Source organism: Rutilus rutilus (assembly GCF_951802725.1).
Source record: "Rutilus rutilus genome assembly, chromosome: 17".
NCBI classification, from domain to species: Eukaryota; Metazoa; Chordata; class Actinopteri; order Cypriniformes; family Leuciscidae; genus Rutilus; species Rutilus rutilus.
The window spans coordinates 6,834,335-6,853,183 of NC_140230.1; the positions used below are offsets into that span (position 1 = coordinate 6,834,335).

The 18,849-nt window shown below is 39.0% G+C and overlaps 1 protein-coding gene across 5 annotated transcripts; it reads right to left on the reverse strand.

The window, feature by feature from the left end:
• Positions 1-3,587: 3,587 nt before the first annotated feature.
• On the reverse strand, positions 3,588-18,396 carry LOC311275972 (neuronal pentraxin-2). Of its 5 annotated transcripts, none has more exons than XM_084385349.1 (7): positions 18,221-18,309; positions 13,907-14,024; positions 13,062-13,555; positions 9,269-9,695; positions 7,434-7,684; positions 5,343-5,522; positions 3,588-4,127 (listed from the first exon to the last, which is right to left on the reverse strand). In XM_084385349.1, exons 3-7 carry the CDS (start codon positions 13,494-13,496, stop codon positions 3,918-3,920), a joined length of 1,503 nt encoding a protein of 500 aa, XP_084241475.1. In that variant the 5' UTR covers positions 13,497-13,555; positions 13,907-14,024; positions 18,221-18,309; the 3' UTR covers positions 3,588-3,917. The 5 variants fall into 5 exon arrangements, with proteins under 5 accessions (XP_084241475.1, XP_084241474.1, XP_084241472.1 ...); XM_084385348.1 differs by having other exon boundaries at positions 13,062-13,645; XM_084385346.1 differs by having other exon boundaries at positions 13,062-13,831.
• Between the last annotated feature and the right edge of the window lie 453 nt (positions 18,397-18,849).

Here is an 18,849-nt window from a genome sequence, read left to right on the forward strand (position 1 = left end):
GTGAAACACTAGTTACTCCCTCTTACTCAGTGCTGTTCAGTTTGAAGGAGTCCATGGCAGCTTTTTTCCAATGTACATTATATTTTGCCTTTTTTCTGTTTGTAAATACATGTTGTTATCTTTGTTTACTACACACATTGCTAGCATTTTTATTTATTGTTTTTCCAAATCTTTCTCTCTTTTTTTGAGAAACAAGGATCGGGGGTTGCATGTTGTACTGAATTGAAGCATCTTTTGTAAAGGGTGAATCTGATGCCTGTGTTTTGGGCACGTCTGCGGCGACTATTAGCGTTCTGTATTTCTAAACCTCGCGTGAGCGTGCGAGTCTGCAAATTTGGCATTGCAGTTCAAAAAGCATCTAGTAACTAATTAAAACGTGTACTTGATCAAAACAAAGCGATAAGGAATGTTCTATCAATATTTTTAAAGCCGATTTATACGGAACACTAATAGCGTCTGGAGTCTAAAATAATAATAACCACGCTATTTAAATATACTAATGATGAAATAATTAATACTGAGAATTGTTTAGCAGTGCATTTTGCTTGACCTTTGTGATTTTTCCCGATTAATATAAAGCTTGGCTATAGTAATCGATGTCTTTGACTTTAAGACATATTTAATAGTTTGGAGTTAGAATCCATGTTTATGGCACTTTAATAGAGTTCAGCACAGTTTCGACTAAACGACAGCCTGATTTACTCTCTAGTGCCCTCTGTGAGTATGTAATTACACTGCAGTTCTTAACTGGTTTAAGCCTTGCTGCACACGTAACGGATGCCAGTATACAGCATCCCCATCAAATCATTTGAGGTGAACCTGCTTCACATTGTATTGTATGTTAACCCACAGGCCATTCGTATATATGACTGCGAGAGATCTCAAGAGACTCCAAGTGTTAAATGGCATTAAACTGCTGACTGCAACAGTACATTCCTTGATATAAGCTATGTGTTTAAACGAATAGTTTGGGCATGACGTGGTCTGACGAAGACTGTAGAACGACTCTGATGACTTGAATACGTTTTGGAGACTCTAAATCTGGGCATTCTTGATGAGAAGTGCGAAGGTGCCAAAACCTTTCAGCTAGTCTGTGAATACGATAGGACAAATGAAAGCGTTTCCTCCTCTTCTTTCTTTTTTTTCCCCCCCTCTCCCTGTTTCTGATTGGCCACAGAATGGTACAGATTGTTGAGAAATTCATGTAGCAAAATGAAAACTCAGTTATGGTACACTGGTGCCAATCAACTCTAATAAACAAAAAGATTTAAAAAAGACATTCACATTGTGTGTGTGTGTGTGTTTATTAATAACTGGTGAATCCTATTGTTCTCAACAAGGTGAACTTTACAATACATTTTGAGACAAAGGGCAGCGCAGGAGACACAAATGCCTCAATGCTGTCTAAATATCAGTCTTCCGGTGGTGGACACACTTCTATAAGTGTGTTGTTTTCCATCCTACACTGCTTTAGCTTGTTAGCTCATTTTCTGACTGATAACTAGAATGATTAGTGCTGCTAGTCTTGTTCACTTCAAGACAAAATGTTTAAGAAATCTATTGCTAACCTCATTCTGAGTCATTATATATATTTATTACATGGCTTGGTTGAATTCTAATGTAGAATGCGGTGTGTTATTTCTTGATAACCGACCGCTGCTAAGGATAACACACCGTTGCCATGAAAAACAGAGCGTTGCTATGGACGCAGGATTCTAACCGTAGAGACGGAACGGACTATTTTCTTTAGCGGAAGCAATACAGTCGTTTTTAAATCAATATTTTGTGTCAAATTATTGATTTATTTGGTAGGTAGCCATGTAATAAGCGGGATAATGTAGAGCGAGGCGGATGTTATAGCGAATACAACTCAGGCTGATTCAAGATCCCTCTGCTTCGCTTCGGGGTCCCGTTCAGCCTGTCGCGGTTGTATTCGCTATAACAACCGCCTCGCTCTACATTATCCCTTTTATATATATAATAGGACCCTGAGATATTTTGTGTGTTTGTATCAATTGTCCTTGTGTGTGGGTGTGTCTTGCTCGCTCTCTCTCTGTGGGTAGACAAGCTTGTGTTTCAGATGGGCGTTACCTCTGCTAATCTGTGGAAGACTGTGATTGGACCAGCTATGCACCTGACCTGGATCTAAGGACCGCCCCTGACACACAATGGTTGCCTTTGAGCCTCGCTGACTTTGTGCTTTATGCCTTTGTGCTTCGCGGTCGTACCATTTAATTGTGCTTCTCTTCAGCTTTGTTCGTTTCGCCATTATTCAATTGAGTAAGAGTGTCGTGCCAGAGAGATAATGTTTAGCGCTCTGACTCAGAATCCCTTCTATCTAATATTCAGATAGAAGGGTCAGAATTTGGCATAAACAACATGAAAGTATGGATCCATCCTGCCTATAATCAACGGTTCAGGCTGCTGGTGGTGTAAATGGTGTAGAGGATATTTTCTTGGCACACTACCAATTTAGTACCAACTGAGCATTGTTTAAACACCAAGGCACACCTGAGTATTGTTGCTGACCACATCCATCCCTTTACGACCACAGTGAGACTTCTTCCAGCAGGATAATGCAGGTCACAAAAGCTCAAATCATCACAAACTGGTTTCTTGAACATGGCGATGAGTTCTCTAAACTCAAACGGTCTCCAGATCTCAATCCAGTGGAGCAGCTTTAGGATTTGCTGGAATAGGAGATTCACATCATGGATGAGCAGCCGACAAATCTGCAGCAACTGTGTGATGCTATCGTGACAATATGGACCAAAGTCTCTGAGGAATGATTCCAGAACCTTGTTGAATCTGTGCCATGAAGAATTAAGGCAGTTCTGAAGGCAAAAGTGGATCCAATCTGGTCCTCAATTTTTGGTATACTAGATGCTGTAAGCGATGATAGCTTGTTGTGAATCTAAACAGTATAATACAAGAGTATTTTCTGCAGGGCCTTATCGAACACTTCATGCCTAATTAGCCTAGTTTCTAATAATAGCAATGAAGACCAGCATAAGACAGGTCTGCTATTTCACTGAGAGGCTTGTGCTGATCAATACTGCAGGGCCGAGGAATTCAGTTTGGAAATGCAATGAAAATCAACCTCATTTAAAATCCTATAAATCTTTTTGAATTATATTAGTCACAAGCCATGAAATTGCTATTAAAGAAAAATCCCCCAAAAAATCAGTCCCTTTTATTGTATTTCAGCTTCCAAATCTCTAAACAAATGAAAACAAGTACGGTTTTAAACAAACTAAATGCATAAAAAATTCAGATGCACAAACATTACAGTGGAAAAGTATATTCTTTTGCGTCAATAACACATTTACAGTAGATTAATAAATAAACTAAAACCAACTACTACACAAGTACTAGTACGGTAAAGTACAGTAACATCTGGACAAGTACAGTAAAAACAATTTACAACAGTGCACGTGGCCTGATCAAATGCTGTCTCTGCAGCGGTGTGTAACTCTTCTCTTTGGTATTGCTGTATCTTTAGATTCTTCTTACAGTACAAGAAAATGAATCTTTCAACTTCAACTCACTGCTCAGGTTGAGCCGCTTTTCTATTTTTTGCACGAACATCTACATTTCTATCCAAGTTATGACAATATGTCATATACTTGCATCAAACATTGAATGACACTGAAGTGCCATTTATAGAATACAAATGAAAAAAGTTCAGTAAGAAAACATTATAAATACAAAAAACGGGTCCCTGTCGAAATCCTGGAGGTCATGGGATCATCCAATTTTCTTATGTAAACAGAAGGCAATGTTTTTTAAGTGATAATGGATGAAGTTTGCATTGCACCCGGGTGACAAATCATCAGAATGCTTCAAAACAAGCTTATTTCAAACATTTTGCACTCTGAGATTTGTAAGTGGATTGTCCTTTTGCCCGGTGATGCTCTTTAATGACAGGGGTCGAAGGGGTATTTGGTGACCCCACCATGCAGCTCCACCACTGACTCTGACCAGGCGATGATGTCACCGGTCATATGACCACCACATGAAGCCAGGCTGTAGACGTCATGTGGCGTGAGAACATGAGACCACATCTGCACGTCTGAGATTTCTCCAACAAACGCCTGCGTCGCATCAAAGCGACCACCCAGTGTGTCCTGGGAAAACATGGATGGAAGATTTGGTGAAATTATTTTAGCAACACTAAACAGATGCTTCATCTTACTTCGACTTCTTAGCTCTTTATTTGTAAAGTCAACTTCATGAATACAACTTCATTGGCTTATTCATTAGCATGAAGTCTCATATATGACTTTACTTGTAAAAAAGAAGTTCACGTTAGCATACTTTTAAAATGAGTAATAATACACTTTACAGAAACTTTTTAAATGAGTAATAATACACTTTACAGAATATACTCAAGTATGAACTGAATGTAATGTTTTTGGACACTTAATTGCATTTTAATAGCAACTTAATGAAAATGTGTTATGTAAATTTATATTAAATGCAATTAGCTTAACTTTAGAGTGTATTTTTGACCCAATTAAGTTGGACTTAAGTACATCTTTATATGTAATTTCACAATTACTTCTAATATAAAGTCTATATTTTAATGAAACTGTCACATATATGTATGTACTTACTATAACACATGTACTTACTATAGTAATAACAGAAAAATAAGCATACATAATAGCACCGGATACACTTTATTTTGAGGTGTTATTGTTACAGTGTAATTATACATATACATTTACATGTACTTACTATAGGGTTAGGATTAGGGTTTGGTTGAGGGTTAGTTGCATGCAATTATGCATAATTTACTGTTGTTACTATGGTAAGTACCTGTAACATGTAACAAAGACACTGTAACCCAAACTAACCCAAATTATGTAGTAGTAAGTACATGTAGTTAATTAATATTATTCAGTACTTAAATGTAGGTACTTTTATTATTAAATAATTGCACTGTAACGACACTGTCAAATGAAGTGTAACCAAACTATTAATTTGACATTATTACAAAGTGCACTTTTTAGTGTGCTAAGAAGCACAGTCCTAAAAGTGTTCTCTATTTAAGTGTACTTAAGTGGCCTTTTATTTAATTCATATCATATTATCTGCAAGTTCAAGTTTTAAAAAATATACTAAGATTTTAATTGTATGCTTTCAATACAATTAAGTGCACTTTTTTTTCTCACCGGAGTTTAATTAAGTGTCAATTCTTTTGCCACAGTGCTATAGTGTTGTGGATGGTTGCCAGGGTGTTGCTATGCAGTTGCTAATGTGTTAATGTTTGTCAATGGCTCAAGTCAAAGGAGAAATATGAGTTTAGCTGATTGTATGTCGTGCTTGTCTCATGTTACCTGCTCCTGCCCCAGTATGAAGACCCCGCCAGGTTTGATGGGATGCCAGGGGGAGAGGTTTTCTCCTGACCCTCTCTTCACTCCATCCTGATAGGCCTCCCACAGGCCGTCTCGTGTTGACCACGTCACACACACATGGTGCCATTTGCCATCACTCAGCGAGAGGGGTAAAGTAACAGCCTGTGAACCCGAGGCAAGATAATGTCCTCTATTAAACACAGAATTCTCTTAATAAACACTTTATTTTCTGTTGTGCTCCTCTATTTCACCCAGAGCCTTTGCAATCCGGAGGCCCGTTTAAAAAAGACAATGTTCTAAGTCTAAAATGAAAATCACCTAACATTAATTTCTTGTTTTTTGAACTGTTATGAAATCAATGGACTCACATTTGCAATCGTGCTGATATTCGGGAAAACACCACTCTATATCCTGTCATAAATATTAAAAACAAGAACTCATACAAGTAAATTTTTTACCCATATATCTTGAATTTTGGGGGCATTTTTATTCATTTTGGTGGCCTTTTTGCCCCAAGCCCCCGTTAATTTCCATGATGGCGGGGCTCTTTTTCGAGTGAAACACAGCAAAGGCCACTACTGATTTCACCATATGTCCTTCATTTGTCTATTTTAAAAATCCTAAAGAAATGTGAAATGGGGTCCCTTTTGGAATTTATTTCATAATTAAGCCCCAATGATAAAAATGGGATTACAAGAGAATCCTCTAAGATTCAAATAAGATCCTACTGGATAAACTGAAATTCCTACAGGATTTTCTAATTCTTATTTAATACCTAGATTTTAAAGAATAATATTTACCTGAGCCGTCTAACTGGACAGTTAATGGAAATCACAGGAGAGCTGAAGGAATTTTAAAACCCCAAAATATTTTCTTTAAATTTGTTTGGTCATCACACTAGTCATATTTGCAACTATATTCACATCCCAATGCAGCTAAACACGGCTGTCACACAGAGTTACAACCACATTTGACAACTGAATTAAAACTAATTGTTACATCGATAGTTCACCCAAAAATTTAAATCATTTACTCATAATCAAGTTGTTCCAAACCTGTATGAATTTCTTTCTTCTGCTGAACACAAAAGAAGATATTTTGAAGAATGTTGGAAACCAAACAGTTGATGGACCGCATTGACTTTCATAGTACGGAAAAAATAAAAAATACTATGGAAGTCAGTGTTTGGTTACTGACATTCTTCAAAATATCTTCTTTTGTGTTCAGCAGAAGAAAGAAATTCATACAGGTTTGGAACAACTTGAGGGCAAGTAAATGATGACAAAATTTCAATTTTTGGGTGAACTATTCTTTTAACTAACTGTTGCAAGATAATAATTTTTTTTTTTTTTTTTTTTTTTTTTTTTTTTCACTAATACTTTATTTTAAATAAACACAGCTTCACCAAATAGGTTGAAGTTTCAGTATCCATGTTTCTTGTTTAAAGCAGTGAGCTCACATTTTTTATGTGGTTGTAGTTCTCAAAACTTATGAACACTGTGGTTTCTATAAAATAAAAATGTCTGTTTATGTTATACTACATCCAAAGGTTTGGGGTAAGTATGAGTTTTTCATGAAAGAAATAAGCTTCGATTTAGATTTTGTTCAAAGGTGTCAGTAAAGACATTTATAATGTTACAAAATATTTATATTTCTAACAAATGCTGTTCTTTTGAACTTTCTTTTCATCAAAGAATTCTGAAAAATAAAATGTCACCATTTCCAAAAAAAAAAAAAAAAAAAAACTGTTTTCAACTGATAATAATCTGAAATGTTTCTTGAGCAGCAAATCATCATATTAGAATGATTTCTGAAGGATCATGTGACACTGAAGACTGGAGTAATGATGCTGAAAATTCAGCTTTGCTCACAGGAATAAATTACATTTGACAATAAATTCAAATAGAAAACAGCTATTTTAATAGTAATTATATATAATCATAATATTACTGTTTTTACTGTATTTTTGATCAAATAAATGCAGCATTGGTGAGCAGAAGGGAATGATGGAATTATGTGCACATTCCTTCAGATCTCTTTCATCTCATTCCCGTCTCGCTCTCTTTCACTCACTCTGTCATCGATGAGCAGCTCCATCGGGTTGTTGCCCCACTCAATGAGCACCAGCTCGTTGGCCTGGCCTGGAACAGAGTAGGAGAAGGGCGTTCCGAGTCCAGGCATGATTCCAGCCTTCATCCACAAACACAGCGTGAAGGAGAAGACCTCGTGCAGCAGAGTGCGCTTCACACGACCGTACATGTAGTTGGTTCGCATGGGGAAGCCGACCTGGAAAGCGTCAGTGGATTTGCTGTTCTTTCTAGACCCTGTGGAATTGATAATCAGTGTCAAGTTTTGCATTGAGGCAGAGTGTGATTGATATGTCAAGGGGGATTTTTTTTAATCCCCTCTTCTGGTCAGATGGGATGCATTTCTGGCAGTAGATGCTAAACTGCTAACTAAACTGCTTGTAATTGGATTAATACTGTTATAATATTAAGTCTAATGTTTATACATTGCAGGTCAACAGTTTTACTAGCTATTGTTGTCCTCGACATTGGCTGCAACCGAAAACTGAAAAATGCTGCCATAGGAGGATTCCAAGGTAGGAAAGCATCAAGACATGTCCGAATCCTTAGCTTCACTTCCTATCTCCTGAGCTACTTTCATCTGATCAATTTTTGAATGCAGCATAGATGTATTCTTCACTGCCATTTAATATCCCACAATCCTGTGCTTTCCATCCTGTGACAGTTGTGCTAAAAAATAAAGATGGTGTCTGAAAGTTGCGGTTGGTGATCAGTTAGTGTGTAAATGTGTGTTTTTGCACTTTTGATGTCATTTCTAGTGAGAAACGACTGTTGTAGTAATTAAATATATTAACTTAGTTATCACCAAAGCTTTCTCTATTTTGTTGGAGATCATTAAACCGTTATGCTGCCTGAGAAGTCTGTCCGAAATCAGTTTCGTGAGGTACCTTCATTCGCCAAAGCTTTCAGACTCAGCCAGAGTCAGCGCAATGCAGTCGTTGCTACAATGCTACAAGTTGTAGTGACTTGACTTGACTTCTACAAGTGACTTGACTTGACTTGACTACAACTTAAAAGATTGGAATTTCAGTAAATATCCAGTAGGATCATATCTGAATCTTAAGAGGACTCTCTTGTAATCCCATTTCTATCATCGGTTTGACAAAGTAGTAGTTAGTCAAGTCTTACTTTTCAGATTTAAATTATCTTAAGATAACTTTTTATGTAGCTAATTTGAAAAAGTTACAACCAGTCTTGAAGAAAAAATTAGGTGACAACTTTTAAGGCTTGTCTAACCAGTTTATTCAACCGGCCAATGGATTAAGATGGAATGAAAATAAAACTAATTTGTCAGGGTATATTTAAATGTGTTCAAAATGTTTGACATTTTATCTTATTACCTCATGGGGCCGGTAAACTGTATAAATACATTTATAGTCAATTTAATTGTAACAAATGCAATTTAGTTAATTCATTTTGAATTTGCATTTTGAATTTGCAGAACCTGCACACAGGTTCAACTATGTTTTGGTATTTGTAACGTTCATTATAAATGAATTACACTACTTCTACAAAAATGTAAATAATGATATTCAAATATTCCCCCTCTGATTTTTTTCACACCCTGATTAGACGTAAAAACAGGTCATTTCATCTTAGAACATGGTAACTGACTTGTTGGCCATCAAAGGTGGTCTACCAATCCTAATCATCTTGATCAAGGTGTTTTTTCAGGTCCATCATCCAACTGATGAACAATCTAGAACAGCTAAGGACCAAAACTGGCCAAGCTTAAGTTGCATTTAGCTGGATTCTCCAGCAGGGTAATCTAAATGCTCAAAGATCAGAAGTAACTAGAGCATTCTTTTACCGCGCTCTTACCAGTGTCAGTAAGCCTGTGCTGCAGTTGACTCAGAACTGTGTCCAGTTTGCTGTGCACTCCAACCTGTGCTTCTCTGTGACCTTGTAGGTTATAAGACAACCTCTCGAAGCCATGTTCAGAAACCTCGTTGTCTTGGTGTCCATTGTCATGGCTGTTGTCATCATGGTGATCACTGTGGTGGCTCTCATCGTGAGGACCATCGTGATCGTCGTGGCTGTCATGGTCTCTGTCGTCATGGCTGTTCTCATGATGGCTGTGGTCGTGATCGTCGACATGGTGACTGTCATCATCATCACCCTCATGGTCACTGTGACTGGCACTGGTAAGTGATGCAGAATGGTGTTGCATCTGTTGTTCTAGAGCGTTGATCTTCCTCTGCAGGAGATCTTTCAGTGAACTCGCATAGCTGGTGGAAGTGTTTCTTGTCTGCAAACACAATCACAGCAGTCTAAGCAAAGGCCTGCACAGTGCTGTACATATGCTGCTGATGTTGGTAACTGCTCAAAACATGTCACTTCATATAATATTTAAATTGATAGGATGATTTTCATTACCCTAATGTAACACGCTCCCACAGCAATGGTTAAAAGCGAGACAAACAGTGTCCCATCAGTTTCATTTCACTTTGACAGGCAGTTAAAAATGGTCACACATTGGTTGTTTGCTGTCATTTTTGACTGGGAACCATAAGAGTGTTTTGGTGTTTAATGATAGAGTGCAACTTGCACAACGTTCTTGAATTAATCATATATTAGATGCCCGCCATCTGATAAGGTCTGTTATCGTAGGGACATCAACTTTATATTTTCACACCCCTAAACATGACACGGAACAAAACTAACTGGCTGATTGGTTGCATTACATGTCAGTCAAAACATCCTCTTGGGCCGTCCTTGGCCAATGAAATCTGCGATGGAGTCCAGACATTCTGCCGAGAGTCTGAAGGTCGGGCTACGCAAGACTATTGAAGATGTAGCATTTTCTTTTTTAATTAAATATTATGCTAATTTAAAGTAGTAACAATAAAGTTAAATACTTATTTTAAGATGTAGGTTATTTGGATCTTATTTACATGTACATTTCTTAATTTTACCATAAAAATAATGTTATGATAATAATGGCCAGTAGATGTCTGCGTCAACAAGGGTTAAAGCAAGGATTAGTAGAGGCTAGGTGCAGCATCTTTTAATAACAATAAATCAAAAACAGGCAAGAGAAACAGGAAATGCAGGAGATGAATCAAACCATAATATTACCAAGGAGAACAGACAAAGAACAAAGAGGGCTATAAATACACAGGGGTAACTGAGGAGGAAAAGAAGACAGAGGTGGGGACTAATCAATCAACTAATGAGTAACCATGACAACAAATGCAAAGTGGGAACACAGGGAACAAAAGCACAAAAAAAAAAAAAAAAAAAGTAAACACAAACCTAACATTACTTCCCCCTCCCGGAAGGCGTGTCATTGCACCATAAACAGAAACTTAAGCTTTTTAGGTAGGAGTGGGGACAAACACAGTAAAGGAGCTAGGGAGCGACCAAGAGCAGTGCCAAGACAAAGGCCCACGGCTGAATCGATGGAGAGAGGAGCCAGGAGCTTGGCCAACTGAGGTGGAGCTGGGAGAGGAAGAGACCCAGGTGAAGCCAAGGAGAGAAAGACCCAGGGTGTCACCAATGGACTGGAGGGCCGAGGCAGAACACAGGCTTGCAGAACCATGGTGGAGACAGGGGCTCGGCAGACTGGGGCAGACCCGATGGGAGTGAGGACAACAGTGGAGCCGGAGGGAAGGAAAAGAGCCCAGTGGAGTTGAAGGTGTGGAGGAACGAGTCAACAAGTATGATGACTAGCCAAGGCAGAGCTGGAGGACGAGGAAGCCCGGCAGAGCTTGGGGGATGCTGGACCATGGTGCAGCCGAGGGAGCGTGGAGTCAAGGTGAAGCCAATGGGTCGACAGGCCGAGGTGGAGTCCAGGGCTCGGAGGCCTGAGGTGGAGCTAGGGGATCCTTACACTGAGGGGAAGCTGAAGACCAGGGAGCCAAAAGTGGATACAAGTAGCTGGTTGGTGCCACCGAAAGAGCAGCAGAGGGGCTGAAGGGAGTCAGTGGAGGTGGGGCCAAGGAACTGGATGGAGTTGTCAGAGGAAGAGGCAGTGGGAGGCTGGGCAGGACCAGCTGCGACAAAGAGACTTGAGGCTGGGAGGGACCAGCGGCGACAAAGGAGACTTGAGGCTGGCTGATGAAGGAGATTTGGAGCTGGGTGGGACCAGCAGCAGAGACTGGGCTTGAAAGTAGGCTGGGATCAGGGAATCCAGGGGTTCACATGAGAAGGGGCAGACTTTAGGGCTGGGAAGATGATTAATGGAACTCTTCACAATATCCATCTCAACCAGCACTCCCTCAGAGATGAACATGGATACCAGCTCACACACCTGGTCAGACTTGACAGGCTCTGGGTCTGCAGTGGGCTCTGGTTCGCTGAAGGTCGAGAGTGCTGGTTCAGGCTCACGAATGAACAGTGGCTAGGCTCCTGGATGAACATTGGGGCCGGCTTACACACCTGGTCAGACTTGGCTTGCTTTTTGGGTCTGTGTTAGGCTTAGGCTTTAGGTCCTTGGTAGTGGCATTGGTAGTGGCTTTGGGTTTGTGTCAGGTGTGTGGAGGAGTGGGGAAGGACTAGGGAGGAATTCCGAAGCAGGTAGGCTCACTGGAACAAAGATAGGTGGTGACTGGATGATGGAAGTGGGCTGGGTAGGCTATGGCTAAGGTGATAGCTCTCGCTGGCAGCAGTTGGAAAAGATGGTCATCCAGCCCACTCTAGAAAGTTCTCTTCAAGGTCGCTCCAGGACACTAGGTGGCTGAGCTGAACTCCTCCAAATAGTCTTCTAGGGGATGGCCATCTTGAGCAAGGTAGAGGAAAAGGATTTGGGGTAAGGGACTGCAGCTAGATCCATATTTTTGTCCGGAGAATGGACAAAGAACAACTAAAACTGAGTTCTAGAAATACACAGGGTAACTGAGGTGGAAAACAAGGCACAGGTGTGGACTAATCAATCAACTAATGAGTAACCATAAAACAAGTGGAAAGCAGAAAAATAGGGAACAAAGGCACACAGAAAACCGTAAAATGCAAACATAAACCTACCAGTCTGAAGCGTAAAAATTCTTGATTTTATGTTTAAAAGTTATACATTTGGATACTTAGATATTATCCAATTATTTTTCAAAGTTTAGGACGTCATCGGAGGACATCATCGCAGGAAAGCCTCGCTGAGCGAGGACCACGTCACGGGGGAGATTTTCTTCTCCCTCATCCACGCTGGAGCAGATGACCAATGACACTATTTTCTCTTAAAGGAAAATAGTGTCATGGTTCAGCTGAGGTCAGTTCAGTGTTGATTCAGTTCCATTCAATAACTGTGTAAGGATCATCAAATATGAAATTCGACCTTGGCAGAAACCAGGCTCAGTCGGGGATCAGTTCTCCAAACGAGATTATGAATTTTACCTGATACCTCAGGAAATACCTTATAAGATCCTCAAAGAACTTTTTATTCTCTAATTCTTCAAAAAAAAAAAAAAAAAAAAAAAAAAAAAAAATCACCATACTGAAGATTCAAACAACCCCAGAAACCCATAGACTGATCTGAAGAGCCTGTAATGTAACATGTCAAGTCAACTTCATTTATATAGCATAATTGATTAATTTTATGCTATTTTGCTGTTTATTGCTGTGAGGCTGCTTTGAAACAATCTGTTTTGATTAAGCGCTGTATAAATAAATGTGACTCTACCTGCAGGTTCTCTAGCCGCTCCTTTAGGGACTGAAGCATCCTGCTCATCTGCTCCGGCGTAGACGAGGGTGAAGGAATCTCCCCTGTGACATGCTTCTCACTTAATGAGGCTTTCCCGCGATGATGTCCTCCGACCCCGTCCCCATAGTGACCCAGCTCCATTCCATGACTGCCGTGGTGACTATCGGGCGGCGCCCACCCAAGGTGTGCTGTGTCGGGTGCTGTCGGATAGGCGTGGTGGGCATGGTGAGCCAGGTGTGTAGGTTTGTGGTGCGGGTGGTCGTCATGGCTGCCCATGCCGCGGTTGAAGCCCTCACACAGGTTCAGTTTGGCGGTGAGCTCTCGGATAGTCTCCCTCTGGTCCAGGATGGTTTCTTTCTGCTGCACCAAACTCTCCCGCAGGTGCAGGATTGTCGCTTTTGCCTCCTCGGACATTCCCCACCAGCTGTTGCTGTTCCCGTTAGGTCCGCTGTGGTGTCCGGGACTGGGGCCACCTGGGCCGCCCGTCGTGGGGAAACACCCGGGATCGGCGTCAGCGGGAATGGGGGAACAAATGAAACGAGGATGAGGGTTGTAGTCCGAACCTGGCATTCCAGTCCCAGCGCATACGGAAAGACAGATGGCATAGAAGAAGAACAGGGAAATACGTTCACCCATCCTGAGTCCTACTGTGGAGCTTGTTGGATGCATATTTGTTGAATGAAATGTTTAAGAATGTGGGATACCACAAAATTCAGTTGTTTTGCACAGCAGTACAATTAAAATAAAGTCTTTATCCTTAACAGGATTGCACTTGTATCCGTCCTCGTCGTCTAAATCCTGTAAAACTGTATCTTACTGCTTACGGTGTCTTTTCAAGCCTCTTCCTCTCCAAGGTCATCAGCCGTTCAGAGACCATGTGTATTTACAAGTAATCCTCCCAATGATCCTTCTCTTGTCTCTTCAGAGCAGCTCATCTAAAGCCTGGGGAAAGAAAACAAAGAAAACTCTTGTTATTCCTGATGATTCTAAGTTTTCGGAAGACAGGATCTTTTTTCTTTTAACCTTGAAATCTAAAATCTCATTTTCTGTTCTATGGAACTGATCGGCCATCCTTTAAAAAAAGAAAAATGCACGACTTTGTCTGCAGTTCAATAATACATTTTTATTGAAACTTGTATGTCTTGTATGTCACTTGTTTAAATATATTTGTAATTACAGATTTACAATGATTAAGCTGCATTTAGGACATTTAAAATATATTAACTTGAAATGTAAATGTACTTTACATGTGCTTTAATATGTTTGTCAACACATCAAAACAAGTATTAGAAAAACTTTAATTTAGTATTATTACAGTGCATTTTTTATACTTTTAAGATTAGAAGGACACTTCAAGTGCAATACACTTTAATACAATTTAATACTTTAATAAAAAAAATTCAAAAGGGTTATGACCTTTATGACCCATGACATAACTGCAATTGCAAATAACACAAATTATTGTTTTGTTAACTACAAGGAACAATGTTATAAATGGCACAGCAACATTTCCTACCATGGCACTTAATTAATCCAATTAATGGCGAAGTTCAGCAAGTAGAAGAGACAGTATACGGAGACTCTCTCGATCACATGCTAATCCTCTGTAGACCCTTGATGACGACTCGTTTCTTGACTTATCTTCATTATGAGGGATTCTGACGCACAGACATCCACTTGTGCAGGCGGAAATGTTTGCCCTGTATTAATTCAGTAGCTTCAATCAACTTAAACTGATCATCTACTGTATAACTCAAGGGGTTTGACAGCCTGATGCCACAAAAAAATCCATTATAAGATCCTCAAATAACTTTTTATTCGTTAGTTCTTCTAAAAAAAAAAAAAATAAAAAAAAATCACCATACTGGAGCTTCAAAGAACCCCAGAAACTTATAGACTGATTAGAAGAACCTATAATGTAACATCAGGAGCTTTTATAATCTCCTAAGAAAGTTTCAAGGATAACATTTGAGTGCTGCAAAGAACCACTGAAGAACGTTTCGTTTGGGATGTTTGGGATGATCAGTTTAAGTTGTTTGAAGCTACTGAATTAATACAGGGCAAACATTTCCACCCGCACAAGTGGATGTCTGTGCGTCAGAATCCCTCATAATGAAGATAAGTCAAGAAAAGAGTCGTCATCAAGGGTCTACAGAGGATTAGCATGTGATCGTGTCTGTAAATTGAGAGAGTCTCCGTATACTGTCTCTTCTACTTGCTGGACTTTGCCATTAATTGGATTAATTAAGTGCTTGGGCTGATAGCTGGCAGGAAGGAGGCTGGACTGAGTTTCATACTGTCCGGAACTTCAAGAAGAACACAGCTTGAAGGGAGCTTGAGCTTCACTAATGAATTTAACGCAATGTTCAGTGCATATATCCAATTTAAAATCATTTATTCATATATTATTTTTATTTTATATCATTTCCATAATCTACCAAGAGCATCACAAATTAGCATGTTTAAAGACATGCTTTTCTTTGGCGGTAAATAATGGCGCATATACCAGTAAATTGATGAGTGCAAACCTTAGTAAATCACCTTGCATGTTTCAAAAATACTCTCCTCCCATAAATGTTGTGTCTGAAAGGGAAACTCTTACAAATGCATGTGCAATAAGGTCAGCTGCGAAAATATCCCTGTCCACGCCTTTTCAGAGCTAATTTGTCTCTGAGTGCCTTTAATAAATCCTGACAGTAGTTTTTTTTACGCCAAAAGAGGGTTTGCGCTGGCGCAAGCTGTTAGTAAATCTGTCCCTAAATATGTTTTCATATACAAAACACATGGGGAAATTCTAGAAACATCATATTATATTAATCATCAATGTTTTAAACTGCTGTATTTCATTTATATTATAATTAGTCTTACAAGTCTTTGAATTCAATTGAGTCATTCCAATTCCTAATCCAATTCAACATCATGCTGAGTGTAGCCAATTCAAATCAAATCAATTCCTTCTTGAAAATTTAAAAGGGAACCAATTCTTCAGTTCTGAATTTTGAACCCTGAATGACAAATATATTCTGTATCAAACAATACAACTGGACTGTCCATCCCCACAGTCAGTGCATTTTGTCCAATCAGCAGATACCACCATTTTCACTGCTAACCAGGATGCACATCTTTCCAGTTACCAGACAACTCGCTTAAAGCTTTTGTGGATTTTGCCTGTGGTTTGACTAGAGCAGCAGTGTTTTTTCCTGAGGGTGAAGTCTGTCGGGTCGTTGCTTCATGTGCCAATGGGTTTGTGTTGGATTTTGCTGTCAGACAGACAACCTTGATGAAACCAGCAAGAAACCAAAGTACCTTTGACCTCAATACTAAACAATATAAATAATAACTGTTCATACGGCTTTACCCACCCATATACAGCAAGGATATCTTACTAATTAAAGGCACACTATGCAGTTTCCGTTTTTCTCAAACAGCGACCCCTAGAGTCGCTGTGGAGTACTTGTATTTGTATTTAACGTTACTGTCGTAAATACCACTCACGCAGAGCCGTCTCTGCACTCTTCCGACCGCGCTACTACGAGTTTGTTTACCATCAAAATGATTTCGAAGCTGTTACATTAAGGTACAAATCTTGCATAGTGTGCCTTTAAATGACATTGAGTTTTAGACCCCTCTCACACAGGTCGTGTGCTCGCATGAACATGTGTGTGCGGTAAGATCATGCGTGTCATGAGCTTAGAAAGCAAGACAGATGGCAGCAGTTGAGAACAGCGTGAAGCCGTTTCCCCCAGTCTCTCTCAATCCTCACTTCATCTCGGTTTATCTTCCAGTCTAAATCCACTTGATTAGCCTGATTGTCAGTTTCGAAGGAAGGCAGAACTTAAAGTCAGAGAGACACCATTCAAATTGAATGTGCCGTCTGCTGAATCCATGAAATAGTATTAAACAACCACCTCTAGTCTAGTAAAGAACCATCTGGATCTTCATCCGGAACAACTGGCTGAGCAAAACAGTGACCGTTTTAGTCATTTAGTAACACAACATTTAAAAATGCCATATTTATTGTGAAATATGTAATCTTTCATTTAAATATCACTGAAGTATTGCTCAGATATTTGAAAGCATATACAATGCTAAAAAGTCTAAAAAGACAATCATCCCTTTGAAAAAGAAGTACACTTCAGCTTAGATTTAAAAAGTGCACTTATTCCAAAAATAATATACTTTAAAATAATATAAAGTGCATTGATTTCGAATGTAACGTTTTCGGATACTTAATTACATGTTAATTACAATAGGATGAAAATGTATGTTTACACTTTATTTGAATGTGTCTTTGTTACAGTGTAATTGTACATTAAGTTCTGAGTAGTGCACTTAAGTGGCCTTTTTATTTTATCTGCAGTTTTTTTAAGTACAACTTAAAAAAAAGATATATATATATATATATATACTTTTAAGATTTGAAGTACACTACAAGTGCACATTCAGTACAATTAAGCGCACTTCTTTTTCACAAGGGTATTCCAGTCCTTAAACACAGTGTTAATCTCAATATCACCAACAAAACTGTGGTCACTTGTTGTCAACCACTGTCAAAAAAATTTAAACTTAACAAAAACACAGAATGATCCTGGAAGCTGTTTGAAGGAGATCCCATATTAACATTACCAACAAAAGCCAGTATTACAGTTATGACTATCATGGCAAATGCTTATATGGGCAAAAAATGTATGTATGTACTGCAAATGTTTGTAATCATTAACTCCTCAATCATAACCTCAACCAAAACAGCTGCACAAAAGCACAATTCATATAGAAAACAGCTGAAGAGTTTTAACACACAAAACATCTGTTTATCAAATGAATGAATCATGAACTCGCTGAAAATAAGCAGCCAAACAATCAAATCTGCAAAGAAGAAAAGGGCAGATTGAAGTTCTCAAAGAAATGGATGTGATAAATAATGCCAGCCTTATAGCAATCCTACACAGACACACTGCTCATGAAATATAGAGTATAATATAAACAGACACACAGAGAACTGGAACATGTCCATCAATGTCATTCACACGCCAGTAAAACACATTAAGCTCTCAGTAAAACATCATGTAATCTCCATCTCATTACCTGAGCTATCTAGATTTATGACATCCATAAACAATCAACAAACGGAGACTTACCGTAACGGTACAGATGCTGTCAGCTCATTGGTCTGGATGTGTGGACTCCTGCAGGTCTCTGTCTGTTCGTCCTGTCACTAGTCAAACTCAGTCACCAAACAGCTTGTAAGGTATACTTAATCCTGAAGAGTCTCTTTAACCCCCGCCTCCCCTCCGTTTCTCCCCTCCTCCTCTCTGTTTCTCCCCTCCTCCTCTTTTCTTCCACCTCCACTTCCTTTCTTATGGTCCTGTGCTCTTTAACAACCTAAAGGCCTCAAGAACCCGCAGTTAGCAATTCATGACAGTTTCAGTGAAATGTTTGGGATGTGCTACCAAGACCTTTAGATTTGACAAGTGTTGTTGTCTTGTTGACGGTTTCTATCTGATATATACAGCAGAATTTCTCTTTTTTTTTCATAACAAATTACATTATCATCATGACAATTTCAGTGAAGAGTTTAATTGCAAAATTGACATGAGTTTAAAAAAATATTTTGCTTTAACCCTGTAAATCCTGACATATTAAATAATAGTCAGGAATTAGATTGTTAATTACATTTAATTTAATTACATTAACAGTGTATTGAGCCTTTAGGCAAAAAAAAGTTTGCATATGTGTTTTTTTATTGAGTGTCATATTTGATACATCA